The sequence below is a fragment of the Sturnira hondurensis genome, unplaced genomic scaffold (assembly GCF_014824575.4).
Source record: "Sturnira hondurensis isolate 20B ecotype Veracruz unplaced genomic scaffold, ASM1482457v3 Scaffold0018525, whole genome shotgun sequence".
Lineage (NCBI taxonomy): Eukaryota > Metazoa > Chordata > Mammalia > Chiroptera > Phyllostomidae > Sturnira > Sturnira hondurensis.
The window spans coordinates 6074963-6102728 of NW_028091156.1; the positions used below are offsets into that span (position 1 = coordinate 6074963).

Sequence of the window (27766 nt, forward strand, 5' to 3'; positions counted from 1 at the left end):
TTTCATGGTAGAAGCTACTGTTTCTCTGGTGTGGTATTACAGTTTTTCATTTACGTGCCTTTTTTTTTGGTAGTTTAGACTGACCTCACAGCTCTTGCGACTTTTGGAACTGCTCTATTAGTTTAATTTTGTTCTGTTCACCTAACCCTAGTGAGTATGGTGAAGAAGAGCCCAAGAGGTTGGCTAATATTTTAGAATTAGCCAGTAACTAGCATTGTATGATTTAAGCATCTTGGCATTTTTGAACCTTAGTTTCCTTATCTCTGAAATGATTCATTTGTCAGGATTGTTGTTAAGACCTAAGCCGTGTATGTTTTGCATAGTAAGGTCACGATAAAGGTAGCTGTAATGATTAATCAAAGAGGAAAAAGAAAAACACCCTCCCAGAAAACCCTCAGAACAATGTTTGACCAGATGTCTGGGCACCTGGTGGCCCGGTCAAATTGATACAGCAAATTCAGCCCTGCAGTCTTTGCATTCAGAAAAGATTGGGTAGAGCAATTTCAGGCTCTGCTTCTCGAAGGGGCTGACAGTCGGCAGAAGGCTCAGAAGCAACAGAGACTGCTGTTGTTTCGCCCGTTGAGCTAGTAAACCTCTGAGGATTAGGAGTGATGATAGGTGTTAAGATTAAAAACAAAAATATTGGTTAGGTCATTTATAATCTGGCTTTATCCCTGACACTGACTCGAGTTAGGTCTTCAGCTCCTCCAGATTAAAGACGTTTTCTCTTCCCTGAGCCTGAGGATTTTTTTTTTTTTTTTTTTTTTTTTGCTTCATGGTGAAGAATGTTGGGAAGTAGGGTGCTTCCGTATTCCAGACCAGTGGGCCAGGCGGTAGAAAACTCACCCTTGCTTCATCTTTGGCTGTCATCTGCTCTAGCCCCAATCTAGAATGTTCCCTATTCTATGCCGTGAACTGCGTCCAAAATGTTTACACACCAGGTAGGCAGGATTGGATGACCTTCGTCAGACCACTTGCCTCACCAGTTGCCCGGTGAGTGTGGAAATGGGGAGGGTTGAAGCCACAGGTGCGCCACTGCGTGATTCAAAGACACGGACTCGCCTTCTGCAATTAAACACACGCACAAACAGAATTACCTCCAGTCCCTGTCCGAAGTGGGTGACTTCCATTTCCACAGGCCCAGCTCACATGACATCTCTCCTTTTTAATTGCCCTTTCAACTGCTTTATGGCTTTATAGCACCCTATAAAAACTGGTTTCCAAATCTGACAAGCGCGGAAAAGCTGGAGGGAGAGGTTTCCAGGAGTTGTAATCACCAAATCCGCGCTGCTCCCCTGCGCACCCAGCCTTCCCGGGGAGGACGCGGCCGCCCCGCAGCACGGCGCCATGGGGCGATTCTCCGGCCGGACCTGCCGCCTGGTCTCCATGTGCATAGTGAGCGTCATCCTCTTCGTCCTGGAGCTGGCGGTGGCCCGCATCGGCAACTCCCTCTCCTTGGCCTCGGACGCTTTCACCGTCCTCTCCCACCTCCTTTCCATGATCATAGGCTTGTTCAGCCTCAGGGCCAGCCACATCACGCAGCACAGGAAGAGCACCTTCGGCTTCGCGCGGGCAGACGTGGTGGGGGCCTTCGGCAACTCCGTGTTTGCGGCGGCCCTGATGTTCAGCATCCTGGTTGAAGCGATCAACAGGTACATCGATCCGCAGAAGACGGAGACAGCGCTGCTGGTTCTCAGTGCTGGAGTTATCGGGCTCTTCTTCAACCTGCTCAACTATGTCATCTTCTTGGACTGCTGCTACTGCTCCGCGCACCGGCCCCAGGGAGATGCCGGCACAGGTAAAGGGCTGCACAGGTGTGGCGGGCACGCTCCTGGTGGCTGCGGCCCTGGGGGGGCCTCCCGGGGGCGGGGGAGGGGGGCTCAGGAGAGGCGCGATTCCTCCGGCTGGCCTCTTGTCCTCCTCGTGACTTTGCCACAGTGTCGCCTCTACGCCCAAGTTCCTTGGGAGCTCCGCGGCAGCTGGCCGCTTCCAACTTGAGGGTCTTCTTTCACTTTGAGTGGCAGGGAATGAAAACGTGTCCGGACAGGCAGAGAGGGAGGGGAGACGCTGTCACTAGAGCCACCAAGGGAGCGATGGGAAGGAAAGCAGATGCGCCACTGCGAACATTCTCTTTGAATTAGTTGCTTTTGTTCACCGGCTGTGGCATGGCTGCCTTTGAATTAAAAAATAATATGTTAGTGTCCCCATAAAAGATGTTAAAAAAAATACTGGACTATACAACCAGCTCATGTCGAACAAAATATTAACAGTTGGCCAGGATGATAAAACTCTTGGGAATATATTCAAGGAACTTTAAATAAAATGGAGAGGGAGGAAAAAAAGAAATGAACTAGTAAACTTAGTTCTTTTTTCGGTGGAAATATCTGTGTGCATTGATTATAGAAATCTATCCTATTTGAGAGGAAGGAAAACTGTGCATACACAAATCTCTGGGGAGGTCTTAAGAATGGGCCGCAAACTTACTGGATCATCTGTCCAAAGATGGAAATTTAAACCTCAGAAGAGAACATTCAATCTAAAACAATCAATCCACAAGATAAATGATTAGCTAGAACCATGTTTTCTTGCCGCCATAAGAGAAATTATTTTAAAAAATATATTAAAAGTTCTGGCAGAAGGGGAATTTGCTGGCAGGAGCAGACCAGGCTCAAGTCTGGTCTTTCCCACCGGGCAGTGCTCTGGTTTCGTTACTCACCTGTGTGCCCACCTGTTCCGTGGGGGTCAGGGTTGCAGGACTAAATGAGATCCTGAGTGTTAAGCACTTAGCAGGCACTTGGTAAAGAATAACTACTGTCTTTCTAAAACTCGCCATGCAAGCTTGGGAGTTACGTGATAACCCAGGATTGTTCAGTTCTGGTGGCTCTCCAGGATTTTAGGAAATCTCAAGTATTTTTTCCTCATTCGATACTGATCAGTTTTCTCTCCCTACGAGGGGCCTTTGCTTGCCCGGGGAGCCTCAGTCCACATTTGCATTTTTTACTGTGGTTTTTCCTGACTTTGCTGCTGCTGTAGATAATGTCAGCTGGATTCAGTGGTTGATCTGGTCTCCGGACAAATGTTCCCTATGGTACAGTGCGTGTGTACCTGTGGTATGTGGGTTAAGCACGGGAAGCAACAAACAAGAAACGAGAGTCTCTACGTTTAATCAAATTCAGGAACCTATGAGGGCCTCATCTTCTCAAAAAGACAATAATCAGTTAACACGAGCCCCTATGCCTTGTCTCCATCAGCCCTCATAAGATACTACTTGAGGTGCCCCATCACAAAATTCAGATATACATATAGATAGACCTATATGTATGTATTTGTGGCTAACTATAAATTTAAGGTAAGAAAGCTGACACTAAACAAGTGCTTCATATAGACAATGGCGGTGTCCTCCTTACTCAATTCACCATTATGGGTTTAGTTCTGATTTTGTCTTTACTCTTTATATACTTTCCTGCACATAACAAAAGCGATTTAGGCAAAGGGTTTGACCCTCTGGCCAGCAGGAAAATTGCCAGACAACTATAGTTGTGGTTTTGTGAATCGGGTTTCTACTGGATAGGTCTAAGTGTGGCTCTTCTCTGTGGCCACGCGAAGGGAACAACAAGAGGCTGAAGACAGGTGTTTCGCCCTGAACATTTGGTTTTCTATTGTCTTGATTCCCAGGGACCTGTCTTCTGTGGAGGTGTTCGGTGCTACATAGTATTCCTCTTTAAATAACTAAGTGTAGTAAGCACTGTATGCATATAGCTAGTGCTTTAAGATCCATGTTCTGTGTTAACCTTATTACTTGGGTAGCTTTAGGTATTGTTGAGTTTTCCTATTAGGAATTGTAGAATGTGTAAACCCTCCAAGTAATTGTAGGATGGCTACCTACCTTCTTAGCATTTGTGTCTTGAATTATATATTTATCACTTTTACTAAAACATACATTGTGGTATTCTTCCCATCACCAAATAAGCTTAAAGTAAAGTGTGAATATTTGGGTCTTATGGATCTCAAAAACTAATACTAATGCAATTTCAACTGTCTTATATTCTAAGATGAAATGTAATTAATTCATACATATTGATTTATACTAGGAGGTTTAAAATATGAGGGAAAGTGATCCTTGGTTTCAAAAGAGTCAACCTGCACTTAGGATAAAGAATAATGAGTCTGCCCTGGCTGGTGTAGCTCAGTTGATTGAGTGCGGGCTGTGAACCAAAGGGTTGTCAGTTCGATTCCCAGTCAGGGTACATGCCTGGATTGTGGGCCAGGTCTCCAGTGGGGGCCACATGAGAGGCAACCACACACTGATGTCTCCCTCTCTGTTTCTCCCCTTCTTCCCTGTCTAAAAAAATGAATACATCTTTAAAAAACAAGAGGCATTTTTGAAGTGCCTCTCAGCTAAAGCGCCATGGTGCCTCTTGCTTTAGTGATCAGAGCAGATAATCACTGCATCTGCGAAATCTCTGGCCGGAGAGCACTTTCGGCTTGGCCGGCCTCAGTCTGCCCTGGTTCTGAGGGTCTTTTACTTGTTCTGCCTTATCCATCTGGTACAGGAATCGATGACACCAGTTATATTTTGTGTTTGAGATCCTAGAAAAGCGAAGCAATAAGACCTTGAACTGTAAATATTAACAACACAGGCTGTATGTACAGTTAGGACTGGAAACCTCCCTGGGGAATCATGGAGTAAGATATGTTGTTGAATCGGACAGACAAGCCGGAAATTCAACACACACACACACACCTGGGAGAAAAGAACACCTGGAAGATGTATTTGAAGCTGAGATGTGGGCATGGGGAAGCGTTAGGTCAATATCGAGCCAGTGAGCATTTTTCCCAACGCAAAAAGGTGATGCTGAAGCAGGTTTGGGGCTAAAGAAACCAAAATGAGAACAGCAAATAGTACAAGCATGAAAGAAAGGAACAAACAAAATGGATTTAAAGTCCAAAATCCGGATGGCTCGATGTGAGGGTGTTTGGGGAAGGGAAGAGGGGGGGCAGCATTTCTGGGGTTCAGATCCGGGGAAATATGTGGCTTCCCTGGTTTCTTTTTCTGGGCGTAGGAACCAAATTTGCTTCATTTCCGTGTTTTCCTCCTCCTTGTTTACTTTATTTGATTTTCCTTGATGTTCACATTCTCTTTAATGTTTGTATATGTTTTTGATAATTTTTTAGGCTTGAGTTTTCTTTAAAATGTCACTAATAGATCGCTCTATACCCTTGACCTGTACTTGAACAGATGCCTTGCTGTGTGTGCAGCTCCATCACGGACAGACCAGGCTTTCCATTTATCTCATTTACAAGTGCCAAGTTTACATCTGATATTTCTTTTTCTCCTCCTCCTCCTCTTCTTCTCCTCCTTGTCCTTCTCCTTCCTCTTCCCCCTCCTCCACCCTCGCCTCCTCCTTCTTTCTCCCAAATGCCTTTCCTTCCATTTTATTTACATTATTTTTGTTTTGATTCCAGATTAGGCTTGCATCTGGTAAACATATCACATCTTTTACCAGAGAGTGACATTTACAATATTCCTGCCTAGCACAGAGTTTAGAAATTTCCTCGATATTCTAGACTTCAGATTATTTTATTTTATTATTTTATTTTTTTTGTGGCACTTTCCCTGAGCTGCCTGTGAATCCTACTTCCTAAGGAGACTTTTCTGTCACTCTGACTTGGTCTCAGCCTGAGGGTCAGCCCCAGCAGGTGTCTGAGCCTGTGAGGTTTGGAATGCCTGAAGCACTGAATGCTTGGAATGCTCGTCCTGGGGCCCCACACCTGCCTCCCGTTCCTCTGGACACGGTCTTCCCACCGCTTCCATGCGCTGTGGGCCTGGGAGGGCACAGCCTCCTGCTCTTCCTTTTGTTCGGAAGTTCGTGAGAAGCTTCTGGGGTCTTGCTTCCTTGTGTTCTTCTCGCAAGAGGCTCGGTTGGATTGTTAATGTTTAATGGTTTAATCAGGTTCTTAGAGCTGTCCCCTTCCTTCTCCTCCACATAGAAGGCTGGCGTTATTGTTGGACTTTTTCCCTTTGACGTTGCCATTGTTTTCTGTGTCCGACATTTGTTTTTCCAACATAGACTGCTTTCTTTTTTCCTCCATCACAGGGAGAGAAATGAAGTCAGTGTTCTGGTTCTGCCAAAAGCAGCTGTTGTCCAAATAAACCTTGGTGACTCTCTCCTCTGAGTTGGCCCATCTCACTCAAAAGGCATTTTCCAGCTAAAACCAAAAGTCAAACTATTATGTTCTTTCCTTGACCCCCTTCACGGCGTCTCATCCCCCCCGTCCTGGGGTCCTAACTCTGTGTCTTCACCTGTTCCCACAGGACCCAGGCAACCCTGTGTCCACAATAATGGTTTTGCTTTGAAGCTCACCTAGTAATTAATACCTTAAATGTCCATGGTGACCTTCCTAGGCTTATCCTCTCAAATAGTTCCAAATTCCATGGGAGCTTTGTATAGTTGTACCAGCCTTCCATGGTAACTTCTGGTTTCAGTCCCTGCCTACCACACCCTCATGAATTTTGTGGCATCAAATAGCAATCTTAGTATGATATTTGGGGTGCTGTGGGCCAGACTTGGTTGAGGGCACAGGGGGAGCAGCCTGTTCGCTCCACAGTGTCTGGGGTCTGCCCTGGGAAGACTCGGGGGACGGGGACTTGGTGGCAGGAGGCCACCTCCTGGGATGGCTCGTTCACTCAGGTCTGGCTCCCGCACTGCAAGGTCTCCTAGCCCAGGACTGCTGACTGGACCACCCCCATATGACCTTTCCATGCAGCTTGGCTTCCTCACATTCGAATGGCCTCAGGACACCACATATGATGGCTCAGGGTTTCCAACGAGAGTGTTCATTCATTCCACCAAGGTAGGCACTTCAGTGACCCTTCTGTCCCAACCTCTGAGTGTCTGGATTACAAGCAAGTGACAGCGGGGAAGGAGTGTCAGGCCCACAGACCCCCACTTCTGGATGGAAGGGTCGTCAAGGTCGCCCTGTGGAAGACCCTGCGGGAGAAGAGGCGCGGCTGTGGCTGTGGTGTGGCTAATGGACAGAGAGCGGCCCCTGCTTGCTCCGACTCCCATCTCTGGAACAAGCAGTCTTTGCTGCCTGCCCTCCAGCCCCAGTTCATGTCCCTTCCCCAGGCCAAAGCCACGCCCTGCACCGCAAGACCCCCAAAGTTTCATCCCTTGGGCACCAGCTTCTCCTGTCGGATCTTGTCCTCTTCCTCAGCGTCCGAGCGGGCGAGGCTCCTCCATCAGAGGCCTGTGAGCTGAAGGAGCAAAGGCCCTGCTCTCCACACCGGTGGATGGTGGTGGGACAGAGGGCGGGAACCGCCGTGCCCCTGGGTGCTTTTATTTCAGAGTAAATGTCGAAGATTTAAGGGGGTGACTTTCAGTAGCTCCCTGGTGCATTCTGGATCTCAGCCAGCTACTGGACATCTTGCCTTTTTGTCTCTGATGCTGTTTCTGAGTCCCAGCCCCTAATCTAGTCTAATCTAATCTAATCTCCCCTTTAAAGAGGATTTAGGTATGTCTGCATTTTCGTTCTTCCTCCCTTCCTCCCTCTCTTCCTCCCTCTCTTCCTCCCTTGTCTCTTGCATCTGTCCAGCCTCAGGAAAAATGTCTCTTCTTTGGCTCAAAGAAGAGAGGCTCAGAAAAATGGCTCAGTCTTTCTGTTGTTTCTTTTTTAGAGATTTTACTTATTTGTTTTTAGAGGGAGGGAAAGGGAGGGAGAAATAGATGGCGAGAAACATCAGTGTGTGGTTGCCTCTCGCACTCCCCCTACTGGGGTCTTGTTTTACAACCCGGGCATGTGCCCTGACTGGGAATCGAACCTGTGACCCTTTGGTTTGCAGGCCGACACTCAATCCACTGAGCTACGCCAGCCAGGGCGTGTCTGTTGTTTCTGACTGCAAACTACTCTTCTCATTTTCTGTGCCCATTAAAGACTGAAACACAGAGTAAAATCTGGCTTAGAAACCTCGAGCTCACCAAAATCTACAAGGACACCCAGTCCTCTGCAGGCCGTGGGGAGGAATTGCTGGCTCTGACCTGCCAGGGTCAAAACACTGCCCAGCTTCTGCTTCCTGGAGCCTTAGAGCCGGGGGTCTTACCAGGAGCCTCGCTTTCCATGTGTTACTTTGGCGTCCTGCCATTTACCTTTATCGGTCTCAAGGTTCCTGCCAGCTCACCAGTTTGTAGGGCTTTAAGGACTTGTAAACAATGCAGGGCGGGGCCAAAGTAGGTTTACAGTTGTTTGCCTTGGAAAAACATAGAATAATTAATAAATAACACAAGGATAAACTCCATAATTCACATATTCACAACCGTAAACCTACTCCAGCCCCACCCTGCACTCCGTTCTTGCTCTCCTAAGTTTGGAAGTGACCGATAGGTAAGATATAGATGCTGGTTGAGTGAAATATCAATGTTATTATAGACATTGAAGGCTATGGCTTAGGTACAGAGCAGCAAAGATCTTTTTAGCAGTTCATCCCAGATTAAACTCAGAGTGAGACCTCCCAAGGCCCGGGCACAGCTGCCCCCTGCCTAGTTGCTCCGCCGTGCACCCAGACAGGACTTCGGGGGGGGGGGGGGGGGCGGGGAGGCAAAACTGAACAAAAAATGCCCAGAAGAGTTTCCTTGAGCATGCCCCGCTCTCTAAGCTGAGCAGGAGTTACCTGGCCTCAGCAAAAGGCGGGGAAGCGAGAGAAAAAGCCAGGAGTGTTCCTCATGCGGAGGGCCCGCCGTAGAAGTGGGGAGCTCGGAGAATGGACGGTCTGCGTAGGACATGCGCACAACGGGAGCTGGTGGGCTCCATGGAGAACCACGTAGTCGTTCGGCACGGGGAGGCAGGGGGAGCCGGTTCTCATGATGGGAAGAAGTGTATTTGGGAAAGACGCTCTGAGACCACGTGCTCGATTTGAAGTCACCAGACACCCTGTGCCTCGAATCCCACACAGTTAGCAGACTTGGATCTAAGTGCCCCACTCACAGATGCTCCATCAATAGGGAAGATCCAAAAATTTAGGAAGGAACCAGCAAAAAGGCAGATGAAAAATACATTCAGAAAAAGATGGCAGAATAATAATTATGCAGGTAACAGAAGAAATTTTCAGATAAAACCATGACCATTGAACTGTCAGAATTTAGGGGGAAAAATAGGAGATAAGAAAATATTACAGAAATGAAAACCCACATTAGAAGCACTGAGATACAGAATAAACTCCATCAAAAACAACCGATAATATGGAACACAGAAATGGAGAAATGGGCGGGGGAATTTAAAGCAATCAGAAGGACAATAACAGCTATGGACTAGGCGTTCCCTGAGGCACGGATCAGACAAGTATACCAGGAAAAAAATATTCAAAGATATAATAGAAGAATAGATCCTGACCTAAAAATTAAAAAATGGCAAATCAAGAGGGAACATTGATATGAAACAATCAATATATACATCCTGGAAAACTTTCTAAGCATCACACATGGGAAAAGAATGCCGTAGGCATCCAGGCAGATAAAACCCGTCACCCACGAGGGGATGAATACCAGGCCGTGTTCAGACTTCTCCACAGCAGTGTGCAATGCCGAGATACAATGAATCAGTGTCTTTATCTATCCCCAAGAGATAAAATGTAGCAGGAAACTACGATTTTTAGACCCATCTAAGTTTTGTTCATTTATTATTGGCAATGTAAAAACATTATAAAAAAAGTATACATAAAACCCAGGAACCCTTCTTGGAAAAAAACCCACTAAATGAAATTCACGTGACCAAAATATGAATCGATATGATTTTATGAATTTGAAAGCCATGGTATTGAAAGACTATTAGCAGTATGCCAATGTAAAGATAGAACTATGGCCAAAGCACTTTCAGAATTTTAGATGCAGAATACAATATAAATGTTTTAGATATTAATGAGAAAACCAACAGGGAAAAAAATCATTGAATAAAGTTAAATCTTCCCCCTAAGAAGTATTCAAGAACTCAGGGGCTAGTGATGTTAGAAGCCTAGTAGAAACGGAACTTTCATACATGTTTTTAAGATAAAAGAAAAAAATTAAATTGTCTTTATCAGCAGATAGGATTATTTATCTTAAAACTACCAGGAAATCTATGAAACAACTCTAAAAACTAGTAAGTGAATTTGGCAAAGTCAGAAGATAGAAAGTTAATATAAAGAATTGATTGCATTTTTTTCTTCATTTAGTTTCTTTCTTTTTTTTAAAAATATATTTAAAATATATTTTATTGATTATGCCATTACAGTTGTCTCATTCTCCCCTTCACTCCCCTCCACCCTGCACACCCCCTCCTCCCACATTCCCCCCCCTTTAGTTCAAGTCCATGTGTCAAATTCTTTAGCTTCTACATTTCCTACACTATTCTTGCCCTCCCCCTGTCTATTTTCTTCCCACCATCCCTGCTACTTATTTTCTGTACCTTCTTCCCCCTTCTCCTTTCCACTTCCCTATTGCTAACCTTCCATGTAATCTCCATTTCTATGGTTCCACTCCTGATCTAGCTGTCCTCTTAGTTTGCTTTTGTTTTAGGTGTGGTTGTTAATAACTGTGAGTTTGCTGTCCTTTCACTGTTCATATTTTTTATCTTCTTTTTCTTAGATAAGTCCCTTTAACATTTCATAGAATAAGGGCTTGGTGATGATGAACTCCTTGAACTTGACCTTATCTGAGAAGCACTTTATCTGCCCTTCCATTCTAAATGAAAGCTTTGCTGGATTACGTTCTTATCCACTGGCAGCAAACATCTGGAACATAAAGTAAAGAAAACAACCGCATGCATTTCTGATAGAATATAAATTTGTACAATATACTTAGGTGGCAATTTGGCAAACTATGAACAGCTTTACATACCCACACTCTTTGACTTGGTATTTCTAGGAATTTATTCTCCAAAAAGTGAGCAATGATGCAGGCACAAGGACATATACTGGGGAGTGTTTACGTAAACAATCACAGTAATGGCAAGAGTGATGAAAAATACAAGTGGATTGAAATGAAAACTAAACATCCATCAGGTTGCTTAAAGAAACCGTGGACCTTCCTACTATCAAAGGGCATAGCAGGAAAAAAGACTGAGTCAGTCATATGAGAACCCACGCATAGCTTCAAAATCACCACACTGACAGTGCCTTTTATCTGTCTGTGTGTGTGTGCGTCTTCATCATCTTATTTGATGTTCCAGACGTCTCCATGGGAAAAGCCATGTGAGGTTCTCAATGGCATTTGACCGATTAGGAAACGAGGGCTCAGCGATTCAGTGAGGGGCCTCACGGGGCCAGTCATTCACTGTCAGAAGCCAGGAATCTCAGTTCTCCTCCGGAGCCTGTGTGAATACTCAACACAGCCCCTCCTTGTATGAAGATGATAAAGGGGTGCTCCCTGCCCAGTTACCCTGATCCTCTCTAGTTCCCACCGTGTAATAAGAGCCCATAAAGTCTTGCTGGACGAAGAAGTATATTTGGGATCGCTGAGAAGTCAGGAGTTTCCAAGTTGTGAAATATTGTATTTTATGAATCACGATTTCACATTATGACTGTGTTTTATTCATCAATGCCTAGTGAATTCTGGGCCAATGAGATTATTTGAACCAAGGGGAAAGACATCATAGAAGAGAAAATAGGTCAGTCTAAATAACGGTGAAGGGGATCCCACAAGGTTACTGACCGGAAGTCAGCAACAGCTCTGCGGATGACGAGAGCCAGAAGGTGAGGAGGGGAGGCGGGATCTGCAGATCTACCTAAGAAGACACCACGCGAAGCCCCCACGTGCTGTCTTCTTCGGCTCTCCCAGCCACAGCCTGAGAAGGGATCTCTACCTCCGGATTCTCCTTGAGAGCGTAGACCTCAGAGAAGTTCGGTGACTTGCCCACTGCTAGTAACAGGCAGAGCCAGGACTGGATCCCACATCCAAGTGGCTCCAATACCTGTGTCTCTCCACGACTCACCCCAGCATATTTATTTAACCAGTGCCTCCGGCAGATGAAGGTAAAAGTATTTACTTATAGGTTGTATTTTAACATCCGCCCCCCCCCCCCGCCCACCAACATACAATTATTCACACAATGTCTCTGGCAAATGGCCTTTCTCATTTTCATATAGTCTACAAAGGAAGGCGAATCCAGCAGTGAAGAAATCTGCTGTTTTTGTGAAAGCTTTTTGTAAATTATGAAATGACACAGGACTTTACTTGAAGCTAANCCGGATTCTCCTTGAGAGCGTAGACCTCAGAGAAGTTCGGTGACTTGCCCACTGGTAGTAACAGGCAGAGCCAGGACTGGATCCCACATCCAAGTGGCTCCAATACCTGTGTCTCTCCACGACTCACCCCAGCATATTTATTTAACCAGTGCCTCCGGCAGATGAAGGTAAAAGTATTTACTTATAGGTTGTATTTTAACATCCACCCCCCCCCCTGCCCACCAACATACAATTATTCACACAATATCTCTGGCAAATGGCCTTTCTCATTTTCATATAGTCTACAAAGGAAGGCGAATCCAGCAGTGAAGAAATCTGCTGTTTTTGTGAAAGCTTTTTTAAATTATGAAATGACACAGGACTTTACTTGAAGCTAACACTTTGACTAGGTTTAGAATTAACATCAAGAGCAAGTTCTCCTATTTCTTGTAACTTCTGGTGCTTTTTTGTTTCCATTCAGATCAGAAATGGTTCAAAACTGACTTTTCTTTTCTCTCGTTCACCAAGCAGGAGGAGGCCCACCCCAAATGCTATCAGTAAGTGGTGAGGAATGTTGGACAATCAGTGTTTCTTAAGTTCCCAATTCTGCCTTGGATCCTTTCTCTGCTTCCTCCTAATCGCTAGATCCCCTTTCATTTGCTTATTCTCCCATTCTGCCTCTCTGCTCCCTCTCCACACCTCATACACAGGGTTTCTCCGAGACTGAACGTCTGGGTGTCATCTGGGAACGGCAGGATACGTGCAGAACCAGACCCCAAATAACGTGACATCAGTCGGTATGGTCAAACTATCAAACAGTGCAAACTCATCTGCTCTGGTGCCGTATAAAAATCAGTGTCTCATTGTCATTTCATTCCACCGTGTACTCAACAGTGGGCAACTTGGTCCCCTATGCTTCATATATGTTGAAGCGTAATTCACGCTCTGCTTCCTATCTTCATCCATCTGCACTGATGTAACAAAATACTGCAGACTCAGTGGCTTATGAACAGGGTTCATTCCTCACAGTTCTGGAGGCTGGAGGTCAAAGATCAGGGTGCCAACATGGTTGGGTGAGGGTTCTTCTCTGGGTTCATAGCCAGAGCCTCCTCACTGTGTCCTCACGTGGCAGAAGGGGTGTGGGGAGCTCTGAGGGTCCCCTTTGTAAGAACACAAATTCCATTCATGAGGACTCCACTCTCATGACCTAATCACCCCTAAAGGTCCCACCTCCTAACACAACTATCTGTCGGGGTTAGGATTTCAGCACAGGAGTTTCGGAGGGACACAAACATTCAGACTATAGCACTTCCCTTCTAGTTGCAGGAACTCAGAACTATCTTAATGTCTGCAAAAGTTTCAATGCTCCTCAAATGAAGTTGCAAACTTTCCTCTACGCTCAAGATTCTTTCACCTGGCCTGGTAGAGACAGATTAGCAAGAGAATATGACCACATTGAATTAAGTATGTATGGGAACTCCACATACATCAGAGAATCAGAGACCCCACCTGCAAGAGAGGCTCAGAGGTAGAACGGGGCCCTGCCCATTGTGGTTCACTTGGTTGAACATCATCCTGCAGAGTGAAAGGCTGCCAGTTCGAATCTCGGTCAGGGAACATGCCTGGATTGCAGGTTTGGTCCAGCCAGAGCATACATAGGAGAGAACTGATTGATGTTTTTTGATGTCCCTTCCCCTCTCTAAAAAAAAAAAAAAAAAAAGACAGAAAGTGGAAAATGAAGTGTATATGGTATTGTGAGCTTCGGAGGGGAGGAGGGTTACTGCAGGACTGTAAGAAGATCAGCTGTTCAGGGATTAGAAATTTGTCCTGCCCTATCCCTAGGTCAGAAAAGGTTGTCTCTGATAGTGTCTTGTTATCAGCTTAGCATAACATTCTCCAGGTCCCTTCATGCTGTTGCAAACCGTGAATTTTTTTTTCTTTTGTTTTTTACAGCTGAGTAGTGATTCATTGTATACATGTCCCCATAGTTGTTTTATCCATTCATCTACTGATAGACACTTGGGCTGCCTCCGTATCTTGGTGATTGTAAATAATGCTGCAATGAGCACAGGGTGCTTCTGTTCTTTCCAATTAGTGTTTTGGGTTTCTTCAGATATATTCCCAGAAGGGAGATCACTGGGTTAAAAGGCAGATCTATTCTTAATTTTTTGAGGGCTCTCCGTACTGCTCTCCACAGTGGCTGCACCCGCCTGCATTCCCACCAGCAGTGCGCAATGGTTCCCCCTTCTCCACATCCTCGCCAGCTCTTGTTTGTTGATTTATTGGCGATGGCCATTCTGACTGGTGTGAGATGGTATCTCACTGTGGTTTGAATGTGCATCTCTCTGATGATTAGTGACATTGAGCATCTTTTCATGTGTCTATGGGCCATCTGTGTGTCCTCTGTGGAACAGCATCTATTCAGGTCCAAGTGGGTTGTTTGTTTCAAAGTGGTCTTGACCATGACCTGACCTTTCCTTTTCCCTTATTATGCCTCTATCATGGAAGGTAAGATAAGAAGCTCCTCCCTAAAGTTTTTTGTAAGATTTTATTTATTAAATTTAGAGGGTAAGGGAAGGAGAGAGGGAGAGAAATATCAATGTATGGTTGCCTCTTGTAGGTCCCCTGCTGGGAACTGGCCTGCAACCCAGTCATGTGCCCTGACAGGGAATCGAACCTCGATCTTTGGGTTCGCAGGCCTGTGCTCAATCCACTGAGCTACACCAGCCAGGGCAGAAGCTCCTAAAGTTAATGGATTCTAAAAGAGCTTGAGGGACAAAATGCTTCCTTTTGGGTACAAAAAGAGCCTTTGTGTTACATATTATATAAATTCATCAAATCATCTTACATACATATAAATATTTATATAGTGTATATATGCTTACATATAAATACCTATATAGTTCTATAAAATATAAATAAGTAAAGGAAATAGATAAATATGTACATATCATTTTATATTTTACATATAAAATCAGAGTTAGTCAAAACATCTTTTTTAATTGATTTTTATTGAATCTATTGGGGTGATATTAGTTAATAAATTTATGTAAGTTTCAAGTGTACAATTCTATAATACTCATCCATCATCTGTATATTGTACTGTGTGTTCACCACCCCAAGTCGTGTCTCCTTCCCTCACCATTTATCCCCCTTTATCCTCTCATACCTGCCCCCACCCCCCTTTCCCACTGGTAATCGCTGTTGTCTGTGTCTGGGAGGTATTTTTTTGTTTACTTAATCCCTTCGCCTTTTTTACCGAGTCCCCTGACCCGCTCCCCTCTGACAGCTGTCAGCCTGTTCTCCATATCTATGAGTCTTTCTGTTTTGTTAGTTTTATTTGGTTCATTAGATGCCACGGATAAGTAATATCGTATGGTATGTATCTGACTGGCCTATTTCATTTAGCATTATGATCTAGCTATTCTGCCTCTGGGAATATAACTGAAGAAACCTGAAACACAATTGCAAAGAATGTAAGCACCCCTGTGTTCGTTGCAGCATTATTTACAATCACCAAGATTCGGAAGCAGCCCAAGTGCCCATCAGTAGATGAGTGGATGACAAAGCTGTGGTTTGTTTAGACAGTGGAATACTACTCGGCCATAAAAATGAAGGCAATCTTACCTTTCGGGACAGTGTGGACAGACCTCCAAACCTTTTTCCTAGGTGCATCTTGCTGGCGCCCTTGGCCGTTCTTCAAGTCAGGAGCAAGCCCTGGGCCACTTCCAGCTTCCACCAGGACTCGCCTCCACCGCCCTCCTGGGGCAGTGACATGAGTCTCATTTTCTGCCCAGATACAGTTCTGACCTCGGGCCTTTCTTCCCGTTGTGGATGACAGGGAAGTGCCATCAGCAGGAATACCTTAGCCCCGCAGGCGAGTCTGTCCCCAAAGGCCTCCCTCTCTTGCTTGACTGCTTTGCCAGCTGTCCCATTGTGTGTCTCAGAGGTTTCTCCGTCTGTGAAGACTGTATCTGCCTGAACTGGGGAGGGGGCAGTGCCTGGCTCACCTGTTCATGTGCTAATTAGAGACTGTCACCTGTGATTCAATGGCAATTCTGTTACACATATTCTGTAATAATACTAACCCGCCAGTGATAACACGGGGACCTCTGGACCTTCTCCCTCCTGTTCTCTTCCTCCTCACCCTGCACTTTTATATTCCTCCTGTCGGGTCAGCTTTTTCTGCTTAAATAAGCAGCCGACACTTACTGAGTGCCTCTGACGTGCCTATTAACCCATTTTAATGCTTGCTATCATTGACTCTCTTTTAATAGCTGCCCACACAACTGAAGATGATCTGCCAGGCTACATACACAGCTTCAAAACCTTCATCTCCTTACTTCTTTTAAATTATGGACCATTTGAATACATAGTTTTGGAGAATGCTCCAAGTGATCAGTTTCCTCAAGTCCTCCAGGCAGGGCTGTTTTCCTGGAAGTGGGGAGGAGGGGGTGTTTTACAGCCTCTCCGAATGTGGAGGCTTGCCTGGGGGATGGTGGTGGCCCTCAGATCAAGGCTGGTTTTGCACAGAGAGCGTTGAAAGACAAGATTATACTTCGCAAGGCTAAGGCAGTGAATGGGGCTGGAGTGAGAAAGTTCTGCTAATGAAGTCTGTGCTTTCTTCAAGTGCCACATTTGCGGTCATTTCCAAGCCAAAAAGCAACGTGTTTTTGCAGGAATGGTGAACGTCCAGGGGGTGGGGGTGGGGGAGGGAGAATAGAAATCACCCGATTTCACCTTCAGATCCTTTTTGGAATGAGGCAAGTTTATACAAAATCAAACCAACAAAGAAACTTGCAATGGCTCCCCCACCCGACTCCCTAAGCTGACCAAGAGCACACACCCTTCTCCAAAGAGCGCCTTCCCGGGCCTCTCTCTCAATCCTGGGTCCCATTCTGCTTTGGGTAACTTTTACTTGGAACAAGTCCTCTGTCAACACCAAAGACTCTATTTGGAATAAACCTTCACCGGGGGTGGGGGTGGTGGTGGTGTCGGTCGATTGACCCGGGTGTCAGGTCATGCTGTGAGGTTCACAGGGGCTGGCAGAATATTCTCTCCAGGGGAGAATGATACAAGCACACAGAACAGGCCTGCTCCGGTTTCTCTGGTGGCCAGGAGACTTGTGGGTCCCACAGAGAACTGCATTTCTGGGTGCTGGGTCGAAGTAACCACACTCACAGTAGTGTGATCGGTGCCTTCCTCGGGCTGTCTGTAGTTCACAGGGGGGAAGGCTTTGTAAATGAAGATCCTTAAAGGGAGAGGGGGAATAAGGATGACACTGTGGGAAGGGGGAGTGACAGAAACAATAAGGTGTGCTTTAGGAAGGCTGTGAGCAAGCTGAGAGGATAGACAGTTACTCCAAGGGTGGTCGTGGAGTGGGAGCACTGGGTGAGGGATCAGCTCAAATTTCGGGAGGTGCAAAGCAGGACGTGCCCCAAGGGCAGGGTTGGCCGGGTGAGGACACCCAAGCTTTACCGGGTAATAAATATTCTGAAATGCAAGCAGTGTCTGGGCACGTAGGCAAGGTCGGCTATGGCGATCACACCCACAGCGGCCAAGGTCCTTATCTCTAAGGGTCGGCAGGGTTTTGGAGATGGAGGGGACTGGAGAAGGGAGTGAGGCTTTGGGTGGATTCCATTTCGGCTTGGGGGTGGGAGGGAGGGGTCTGTGTGAAGTGACATTCGGACACACTCCCTCTTCTCAGTGGCTCCATGCTGTGCCCAGTTCTGTCCTAGAAGGATAGACATTGGCTCTTGGCTGCCTGCCAAGAGAGGCTTGGGACGTGAGGGAGGGGAGGAGGCCACCAGCGGAGGCGGCGTAAGGTCCGTGTAGATACGGCTGCCCGGCCCAGTCCTTTAGACTCTGGCAGTTCGGGGGACTGGGCGCTCCGCCTCCGCCTTATAAAGAGCCCAGCGCAGGGCGGCGGGGAGGCTGGGATCGGGAGGATACTGGGCTCCACTGAGTCAGGGGGCGCCACCTGTCCTGGTGGCTGGGCCGGCGCGCGCACTGCGGGAACATGGGCCGCTACTCGGGCAAGACGTGTCGCTTAATCTTCATGCTCGTGCTCACGGTCATCTTCTTCGTGGCCGAGCTGGTGTCAGGCTACCTGGGCAACTCGATCGCGCTGCTCTCCGACTCGTTCAACATGCTGTCCGACCTGATCTCACTGTGCGTGGGGCTTACCACCAGCTACATCGCGCGCCGCGCCCCGGGGGGCTCTCAGGCCACCTATGGCTATGGGCGCGCCGAGGCGTTGGGCGCGCTCAGCAACACCGTCTTCCTCACTGCGCTCTGCTTCACCATCTTCGTGGAGGCCATGCTGCGCCTGGTGCGGCCCGAGCGCATCGACGACCCCGAGCTGGTGCTCATCGTGGGCGCCCTGGGGCTGGCGGTCAACGTGGTGGGCCTGATCGTCTTCCAGGACTGCACCGCCTGGCTCACCTGCTTACGCTGCCGCCGCCACCGCCACCCGCAGCAGGTGGCGGAGGTCGGCGCTGAAGGCGCTGACGGCGCTTTCCCTGGACCGCAGGGCGGCGCCCGCCTGAACTCGGCCGTGACCCTTCGCGTGGCCTCGCTGGGAAAGACCACAGAGAAGGGGGCGATCGTGTTCGCCAACGTAGCAGGTGCCTTTCGGGTGCATCCTCCGGACTGCTTTGTCCTTCCTTCCTCTCGCCCCTCAGCGCGGTCCCCTCCCCGTCTTCCCACGCCCTTTTCCCCCTTTCAGCTTAAAAACAAAAATCCATTTCCTCTGCAGTTCCCCTTTAATCTTTCTCTGTTAACTCAACATATTTCCCACGATTTCTTTTCTTCCCCACGATTTTTTTCTCTCTCCTGGATCCTCGGGTGTGCTTTGCGTGTATTCCCTTCCCCCTAGTCTTTCTGTACAGAAGTATTGATTTCCTTGGAAATCAGTTATCATTGGGCAACAGGTAGCGCCCCCCACCCCTCCCCCCTTCTTCAGCGGCTATCTGCACTTTTTTTCTTCCTCCCCCTTTGTCTATCCTTCTGTCCCCTTGGGAGTTAGGGCTAAGGGGGTGCCGCTTGCCTCTTTTGGTTAGAATGGGATGAAATTTGTGAATGAAGTCCAAAAGTAGGCCCCAAGGCTAAGGTCAAGGGACGGTCCCTGGATCTGTGTGTGAACGTGTATGTGGGTGGGGGGTCTGATCAGCTGGGAGACATTTGAAATAACGAACCTTTTTTTGAGACCATCGGTTCTTTTTGTTTGTAGAACTTATACACAACACAGAGTTTCTTCTTTGAATGCAGGTGATGCCCTGAACACCCAGAATGAGCCAGAGGAGGCCATGAAAAAGGAGAAGAAGTCAGAAGCCCTGAACATCAGAGGTAGGGCTGACTTTGGGCCCAACTGGGCATCCCGTCCAGTAATGCGCATGGGCTGCTCTGCGCTCTCTGTTTGCCGTTGAAGGGGGCGTGTTAGAGCCTGGGCAGGTTTCTCACACAGACTCTGACCCTGCCTCTTGCATCATCGAGGCATCGATTCTGAGGGAGACACTCGCTGCTAATGACTGACCCTTGCTCCACTCAGACCCCCGCTCACACTGCCCACTCCAGGGCCCCCCCCCAGCTCAGTGGCCTGTCCCCATTTCACTCAGTTTTGCCCACCTGAGGCTATCGCTAAAAATGCAACCCGTTTTAACTGGGTATCATTTTGGTAAAGGTGGGAAGTGAGTAGGTGGTCCACTACCCAGGGTGGCGTTGGTTGTTTCTGCCCCAAATCTGCCTCCGTGATGGGTCTGTTGGCAGGCCTGAATCGCCATTTCCAGGGCGACCGTGGGGACTCTGGGGAGGCATGGAGAAGGCACATCCACACAGCTTCCCTCCACCGAGTGCGCAAGGTCCGAGCCCGGGCAAAGGCCAGCCCAGGGAGTCCCGAGGCCCAGTTCTCGCTGGACACCAACGCCGTGCCCACCATCTCTCCTTTCCCATGTTGGGGGCACTGACGTTGCTTTGCTTTGGGTCGATCCCCGACCTTGGTTTTGAGAATTTCAACGAGGACTCTGCTACCCTTTACTTTCAGATAGTTTGGGGGAGACTATAGTGGGCACAGATCGAAATAATATAAAGACAAACTAATAATCCAGCAGACATCTTTCTTCTTGAGTCTCGGGTCTGTTCTACAAAGTGATGCCCGGGACGGGTCCATAGGGAAAGTCAGAAAATGACAATAACATATAAGCTCCTAAAAATTCCGAATGAATGACTTTTAGAAATTTAACTGCAGTGGGGGAATTTTTTTTGTATTTAATTATTTAGTTTTTATTGTAGTAATTATGGTGATTATGAAATCAACTAAGGGAAAGCTTTTTGAGCCAAACAGACCATATAGACTTTTCTAAAGGACACATTAACATCAGTAAGCTATATAGTCTTCTTATCCATAGAACAACCAATGCTAATGGAACCGAGGAGCTTACTTAATACTTCTGGGATTTTAAATGAGATAAGACTTTAGTTGACGCTATTTTTTGTTCTGTGACATGTGATGATCTGCTCTTCTCAGGGGTTGGGAAAGTTTCTTTAAGGTCTTTGGTTCCTCACCCATTATTTTTATTTTTTTTTTCATTTTATTTTTTTCAATTGCCTTTACATTCGGTATGAATTTGTATTGGCTTCAGCACAGTGGTTGCACAATCATATACTTTACAACAACAGGGAATTTCTAAAGAGCTCAGTGGTGAATCTTTCTGGAAAGGGAACCTGTGATAAAAAATCACTCTCCTTCTTTCTTTCTTTAGGTTCTGTTCAAGGAGTGTATATCCTAGTTAAGAACAGGTACCGGTAGACAGCGTGACCTGGTGCGTGAAGAAATTCCCAAAAGAAATTGGGAAATTTACAAAAAAAAAAAAAAAAAAAAAAAAGGAAATTCCCCCACTGCAGTTAAATTTCTAAAACAAATTCATTCAGAATCTTTAGGAGCTCACGTGTTATTGTCATTTTCTGATTTTACTAGTTTCCCCTAGTGGGGGCAACATGTAATCTTGTTAGTTTTCAGTCCAAAGCCCTCCTCACTCCTGGGCAGAAAAACGTCTCGGGTGAAATGCTTTACTGCACCTGGTGGGGTGGCTGAAAGGTGGGGGCGTGGCTCAGACTGCCTGGGTTCGGGTCCCAGCTCTACCGCGGAAGGCTCTGAGACCTGCTCTCTAAACCTCTAGTGGGCTGCTCTTCAACACGAGGATAATAATGTCTGCTTCCTGGGTGGTGGGAGACAAAGCATGCACAGTGCTCAGGCCCACGGGAAGTAAAGCAGATGAGATTTGTATGGTGGGCCTGCTCCCCACCAGGCCCCAGTCACGAATGAGTCTCAGATGAGTCACTTGGGGCTTGGGGCAGTCTCACCAGGCGGGCAGGCTGGCATCCAGGTGGTGAGTGGAATTGCTGGGCTCACAGCTGGGCCACCCCTGTCAGGCTGAGCTCAGCACCTGTGCTTCCGCCGACGGGACCCACCCCATGTATCAGGCTAGGCGGGAGACTGGCCTCCCCTTGGGTCCAGTGTCCTTGTCTTAGCGCCACCATTCAGAGAAAGACCACAAGATGTTAGGGCTGGGAAGGCCTTCAGGGAAAAAGAACTCTCACCTTTCCCCTTTACAGATGAGCAAACAGGGTCCAGAGCGCCTGGCGCCTTTTGGAGTCACCCCTGCTCGCTGTTCTCCCGGTGTCTCAGAGGCAGGGCTGCTGTCCTGGGCTCTTCCCAGAAGCTCACCCTGCCTCTGGACTCCTCACAGTCCACTGGACGCTTACATGTGTGGCATTTAAGCGGCAGCTTTAGAGCACAGGCCCCTCTCCTAATCTGCAGGAGAGCAAACATCTGATGGGGATTGTCGCCAACAAAAATCATGTCTTGGTTTGCATTGCTGTTTCTCTCATTCCAATGAAATGTAGAAAAGACCTTCTAAGAAATGCACTCCGTCTTCAATTGCAAAGCCATTGAGAGCTCACATCTTCAAAAACTCTTGTCAGCGTGCTTGGCTGTGGTCGATTTTATTTAATGGGATCAAACATGATGCCTTAAAGTATGTTACAAAAGAATGTCAGAAAGACAATGAGCCTTTTGCATGTCAGTATACCTATAAACAAACAAAGGGCACTCCCAAGACCATTTGAAAGTGACTCTCCTTTGGTGAGGCATTTCATTCTCGTATTTCTCCCCAATGGGAAAGATCGCTCCTTTCTTCCATAACCCCCTTGCCCCCGGCCAGAGCTAATGAACTGCATTTCCAGGTCTACATCCAATTCAACACCACAGGTGGCTTTTCCAAGTGCTGGGTCATGCATCAAATTTCAGCTGACGTCCAATTGCCGATTCATGATATGTGCCAGTGTTTTTGTTTGTTGAGTTCTGTTTTTACCTGGAGACAGCAAGTGAAGATCAAGCGCTAAGGGGGTCCCGTCTTTGCAAAGCTACCTTGAGAGCCCGTTGACTAACCAGGGGATGGAGCTGTCTCCCAAGTTGAGATCTCTGTCTCTTGGAGCCCGCTCAGAGACCTTTACTGCAGCCAGCACGAGGTCCATTTGTTTCCTTCTGTGTGGGCTGGGATGTGAAATGTGGCTCTGACTGTGGACGGTGGAAAAAAAGAAATCTGGATGGTATTTTATAACCCTAGTCCTTAGGGGCTGATCCTGAGATTTCTCAGGAGGAAAAGTCTGAAATTAAAACTGAGGACTCAGCTGCGTGATGGTTCGCTCATCAGGCTACCCCGAATTATATCTCTACTCCAGCGCTTTCTAGCTGTGTGATTTTGGACAAGTAATTTAGCCACTCTGGGCCTCAGTTTCCTCATGTGTAAAATAGAAAGTATAACCACCTCAGAGAGTCCTTAAGGTGTCGCTTTCTAGAAAAACATAATTCTTTGTGTTGATTTTGTGTCATCCTTCTCATAAGATTGTCACTTCATTCCTCCCATCGCAGCTACTGTGTCTAGCAGACAGCCGGACATCCAGAACTTCTTTGCCAGGATTGCATGTTTCCAATATCACAAAGGAGTTGAAGGCACGCCTCTAGAAACTGCCTCCTTCGTTAGAGGCATCTGCAATTTTTATTATCTGTAGAATTTTAACTTTCTTTTATTGGCTCTGTGCCATGGGAACATTGCTAGGGTCCCTGTTCTTGAGGACTTCTTAAACCAAACATGGTTTAGGCCCTGGTTAGGGAGCCCACTGGGTTAGAGCCTAATCCTAATGTGCCAGGGTTGCAGGTTCAATCCCCAGTTAGGGGACATACAAGATTCAATCAGTGAATGCCTAAATAAGTGGAACAACAAATCGATATTTCTCTCTCTCCTTCTTCTTCTCTCTCAAATCAATGCTCTTTTTAAAAATGCAGTTTAAATAACCACGAGCTAAGTGAGAAGGTGGCAAAGGCACAGAGGGGAGAGGCAAAGGGACCCAGGTAGAGGGAAGGAGGGAAGACAAAGAACATAAAAGACATACCCCGTTTCCTCGCCTCTTAAAAATGTTTAAACCAATCAAAAGTACAGGCTGAAAGGGAAATCATTTGTGCAGCCTCTGTTCTCCAGCTTGGAGCCCTCTGCAGGGTGCTGGGTGGCACCACGGTGACCTGGCCCAGACCCTCTTCCCTCAGGTGACCACAGCTCAGAATTGTCCCAGGCCGGTCCCCCCCCACCCCAGTTCTCAGAGGCCTGGGGTTCGGTTTCCTGCAAAGCAGTTGACATTTTTTAAAAGAAAGTGGGATCCATCTTGCTGTTCCAACCCAAGAGAAGACAAATAGCAACAGGCCTTCGCAGACTTGGGACCCCGAGTCCCTGAGGGTCCCGGGGCTCCCCACCTTGGGCCTGCGCGCTGGTTAGCAGTCTTGCTCTCTCCCCGGCAGGTATGTTGCTGCATGTGATGGGAGACGCGCTGGGGTCGGTGGTGGTGGTCATCACAGCCAGCATATTCTACGTGCTGCCCATGAGAGAGGAGGACCCGTGTAACTGGCAGTGCTACATCGACCCCAGCCTGACCGTCATCATGGTTGCCATCATTCTGTCATCTGCCTTCCCACTCATCAAGGAGACCGCTGTCATTCTGCTGCAGATGGTCCCCAAAGGGGTCAACATGGAAGAGCTGAGTAAGTCAGACGAGTCTGGTCTGGAACTTCTGCCTGCTTCCCGTCCTTTAGGCCAACGGGCCAGTGTTACCGCAGAACGGGGTTTGCTTCGGGCACCCCGAACTAGTCACCCCCGCAGGAAGTGGATACCCCATCACCTGTTCTGGAGCTTAGTAGGGTTACCCACGGCTCCAAGAGCCAAAGGTGCTTCACACCACATGGTTCTGCGACTCCACCACACGTTTTTGGAGAACCTAGCGGTCAGGCCCGGCTACTTCCCTTCACAACAGGGATTCATTCTCTCTCCAGTAAGGACACTCTCCTTCTTCTGAAACCATGGTCACTGGGATTCTAGATCCTGCTTTCTAGTTCATTGATTTTTAGGGGCGCCTGACTCACTGTGTCTCTTACGGTGCTGTAAAAAGGACAGTGTTTACGTTCAGATCATTCACTACCTCATTCTATGGTGAGATCTGGTGGGGTTTCTTTTGTGTGTTTATTTGGCTGTTTTTTGCTCTCCTCTGACAGCAGGTCAAACTCTCACTTGAGTTATGGGCATCGGAGGGTAGAAGTTTTGGAGACTCTGTGGCATTTCTGAATGGGCGCTGCCCAGGCGTTGGTGAGGAACTGGGAGCACAGCTTTATGTCCTAGTGTTTCTAAGTGGAGATTATGTTTCTACAGAAAAACTTTTCAGGCAGGTGTGCTATCGTTCCATCTGCCATGGAGCCAGCGGACGGGACACAGAGCCCCGTCCACTCTGAAGCTATGAGGCTGGGAGTTGGAAGAACTTATTTCAGGAAAAATACCTGCAATTAGATAGAAATAGGTCTTGGTTCACTGTGTGGCCATGACTAGACAGTCCCCTGTGAAGGCTGTGACTGTTCTGGGAAGGCCACAGCCCAGTGGCTCTCTGTTGGCCCCAGCATGGGGACCAGCCGGTCCAGCCCTTGCTGTCAACTTTGGCTCCTCCTATGATCTTCCTCCTGGAGGTTCTTTTCCCTTTTGGTCGCTGTCGGTGGTGGTCTCCTCTCTCCCAGAGGCGGTTGGTGCGGGCAGCTCTCTGGCCGCCCCCAGGCACAGAGCTGAGACGATCAGCCTCCGTTCCCCGCGCCCGCTCTGAGCTCCGAGGTGCTCAGAGGCAGAGTGGGGGTCAAAAGAGGTATTTAAAACGTGGATAGTAATCCCGCCAGCAACACTTCTATGGCACTTGTTAGGTATTCTAAATGCTTTCCTTAAATTAACTCATTTTAATCCTGAAGACAACCCTGTGAAATACTATCTTTATCATTCCCGATTCATGGATAAGGAAACTCAGGCACAGAGGGCGGGGCTCGGTAAGTGGATCAAGGTCATGCAGGTAGTGACTGAAGGTCATGACTAAGCTGCGATTCAGACTCTGGCTGGCTGCCAGGCCTGTGCCCGTAATCACTGTTCACTCCCATCTCTCGGCATTTGAACTCAACGTGGTGTGGGGAAAATGGGAGAGCCTAAATAAGAGAAGAGAACTCTCTCCTAACCCTACTACTGCCCAGAAATGACCTCTCAGTATTTTTGCCTCAATCATTCAATAAAACAGGCCTGTATCTGCTTAGAAATATTTTTTTGGTGTATATACACTGATGTTTTATTTTAAAAAAAGATCATGCCAAGCCCTGGCTGGTGTAGCTCAGTGGATTGAGCGTGGGCCTGTGAACCAGACAATCATGGTTCGATTCCCAGTCAGGGCACATGCCTGGGTTGCAGGCCAGTTCCCAGAGTGGGACTCACAAGAGGCAACCATACATTGATGTTTCTCTTCCTCTCTCCTTCCCTTCCCCTCTAAAGATAAATGAATAAAATATTTTTAAAAAATCATGCCATATGTATAGTTTAACTGTTTGCTTGTTTCTTGTATCCTTAAACATGCAACTTAATTTTTCACAACTGTATCCTATTCTGTTATAGAATAGATTTAACTATTTCCTCATTGTTCCCATTTTTCAATTTATACAAAGAGCATTGCCCAAACCATTCTCGTGAATGAGTATCTGGCGATTTCCTGTGGGTTAAATTCCTGGCGTTGGTGTTGCTGGCGAAGGTCTTAGGTCCGTGTGACCCAATTATCCCCTTTAGTAAAGGCTCCTTGCTTTCTGTTCCCACCGGCTGTCCACCTGTGTGTCCGTTCCTTCGTGAACCCAGCAACCCTGGGTGTTGCTCTTGTTGTTAAACGTATTTTCTCGCATTGCCTGTTATGGGCTAACCCTGTTTGGTGGAGGAATGCAGAGAGGAGAAGGAAGGTGACGAAGAAATGGATTCGTATAGGTGAGGCTGTTTTTCTTCCTGATATTCTTAGTACGTCCATCGCTTTGGTGGGACTCTTCAGAGGGACCGCATCTCCCCCAAGTGGTGCCGTGTTTCATTTCTGGCTCTCACCCAGCTGTCGTCTTCTCTTCCCTGTTCCAGTGAGTAAACTCTCCTCTGTGCCGGGCATCCACAGCATTCACGAAGTCCACGTGTGGGAACTTGTCAACGGGAAGATCATTGCCACCCTGCACATCAAGTGTCAGAAGGACAGGGGCTATCAGGACGTCAGCGTCAAAATCCGAGAAATCTTCCACCACGCAGGCATCCACAATGTGACCATCCAGTGTGAGAACCTGGACTCGCCGGAGCTCCCGGAGCAGAAGGACGTTCTGTCACTCTGCAGCTCGCCCTGCATCTCCAAGGGCTGTGCCAAGCATCTGTGCTGCCCGCCCCCGGCACTGCCGCTGGCCCACGTCAATGGCTTTGCCGAGCACAACAGCCTTCCCCCGCTAGACGTGTCCCGGAGTGAAGGCCTCGGTAGAGGAGAAGTTACAGACACAGTTATCGAAGTGACTTCGGAGGGCCGTGTGAATGATCACGGACAGCAGGCTTTCGCCAAAACCCAGGAGGACCAGGGTCACCTCAACAGCACACATTTTTAACCTGGGACCCATGGCATACGCAGACTGGACGGATGAGGCGCTTTCAACTCACCAGCATGGCTCATGGAAAGAGCCGGGTGTGTCGCAGGCGCTGACTGACCAAACCCACGACGTGCCCCGTCTGGGGTCAGAGAGGGGTTGACTCTTTGGCAAGCTCATCGAGTGTCTGTTAATTTTTACATGACTGATACAGTGACCCTGTGCAGGACCCCAGGTGTCTCACACTGCTCGTCAACAGTTCAAGTTTGCTCATTTATTTTCTGAAGCAAACTGCAGTTGTGTGTATATATCAGGGACCCTAAGGCTGGGACTCAAAGAAGTGTTTGTTTTACACTGGTAAGAACTTCTAGCTGACTCTCAGGCGAGCTCATTGCCAAGTACATGGCAGAAACTTAGGGACCACGATGTCTATTTTTTTCCCCATTCCACTGGAAGATTATAAAAGAGGAAAAAACAGTCTCATCACTGCAGCCATTTACCCTTCAACTTATTTTGAAATAAATGTAAAATGGATACCCACTCAGAAAGAACACAATCTCAGAATAGCTGAGGAAATA

At 47.5% G+C, this 27766-nt stretch overlaps 1 protein-coding gene across 2 annotated transcripts; it reads left to right on the forward strand.

Moving 5' to 3' along the window:
* Positions 1 to 1347: 1347 nt before the first annotated feature.
* SLC30A10 (solute carrier family 30 member 10) lies at positions 1348 to 27521 on the forward strand. 2 transcript variants are annotated; one of them, XM_037069449.1, is made up of 4 exons: positions 1348 to 1798; positions 19463 to 19540; positions 24045 to 24284; positions 26707 to 27521. In XM_037069449.1, exons 1-4 carry the CDS (start codon positions 1348 to 1350, stop codon positions 27207 to 27209), a joined length of 1272 nt encoding a protein of 423 aa, XP_036925344.1. In that variant the 3' UTR covers positions 27210 to 27521. The 2 variants fall into 2 exon arrangements, with proteins under 2 accessions (XP_036925344.1, XP_036925343.1); XM_037069448.1 differs by lacking the exon at positions 1348 to 1798 and adding an exon at positions 18025 to 18819.
* Positions 27522 to 27766: the final 245 nt, after the last annotated feature.

Excerpts from the sequence above, each read along its gene's own strand:
- SLC30A10 (XM_037069448.1), top strand. The coding sequence starts at position 18,213 with ATGGGCCGCTACTCGGGCAAGACGTGTCGCTTAATCTTCATGCTCGTG. Across the intron at positions 18,820-19,462 it reads CGTGTTCGCCAACGTAGCAG|GTGATGCCCTGAACACCCAG; the intron begins GTGCCTTTCGGG and ends CTTTGAATGCAG. Across the intron at positions 19,541-24,044 it reads AGAAGCCCTGAACATCAGAG|GTATGTTGCTGCATGTGATG; the intron begins GTAGGGCTGACT and ends TCTCCCCGGCAG.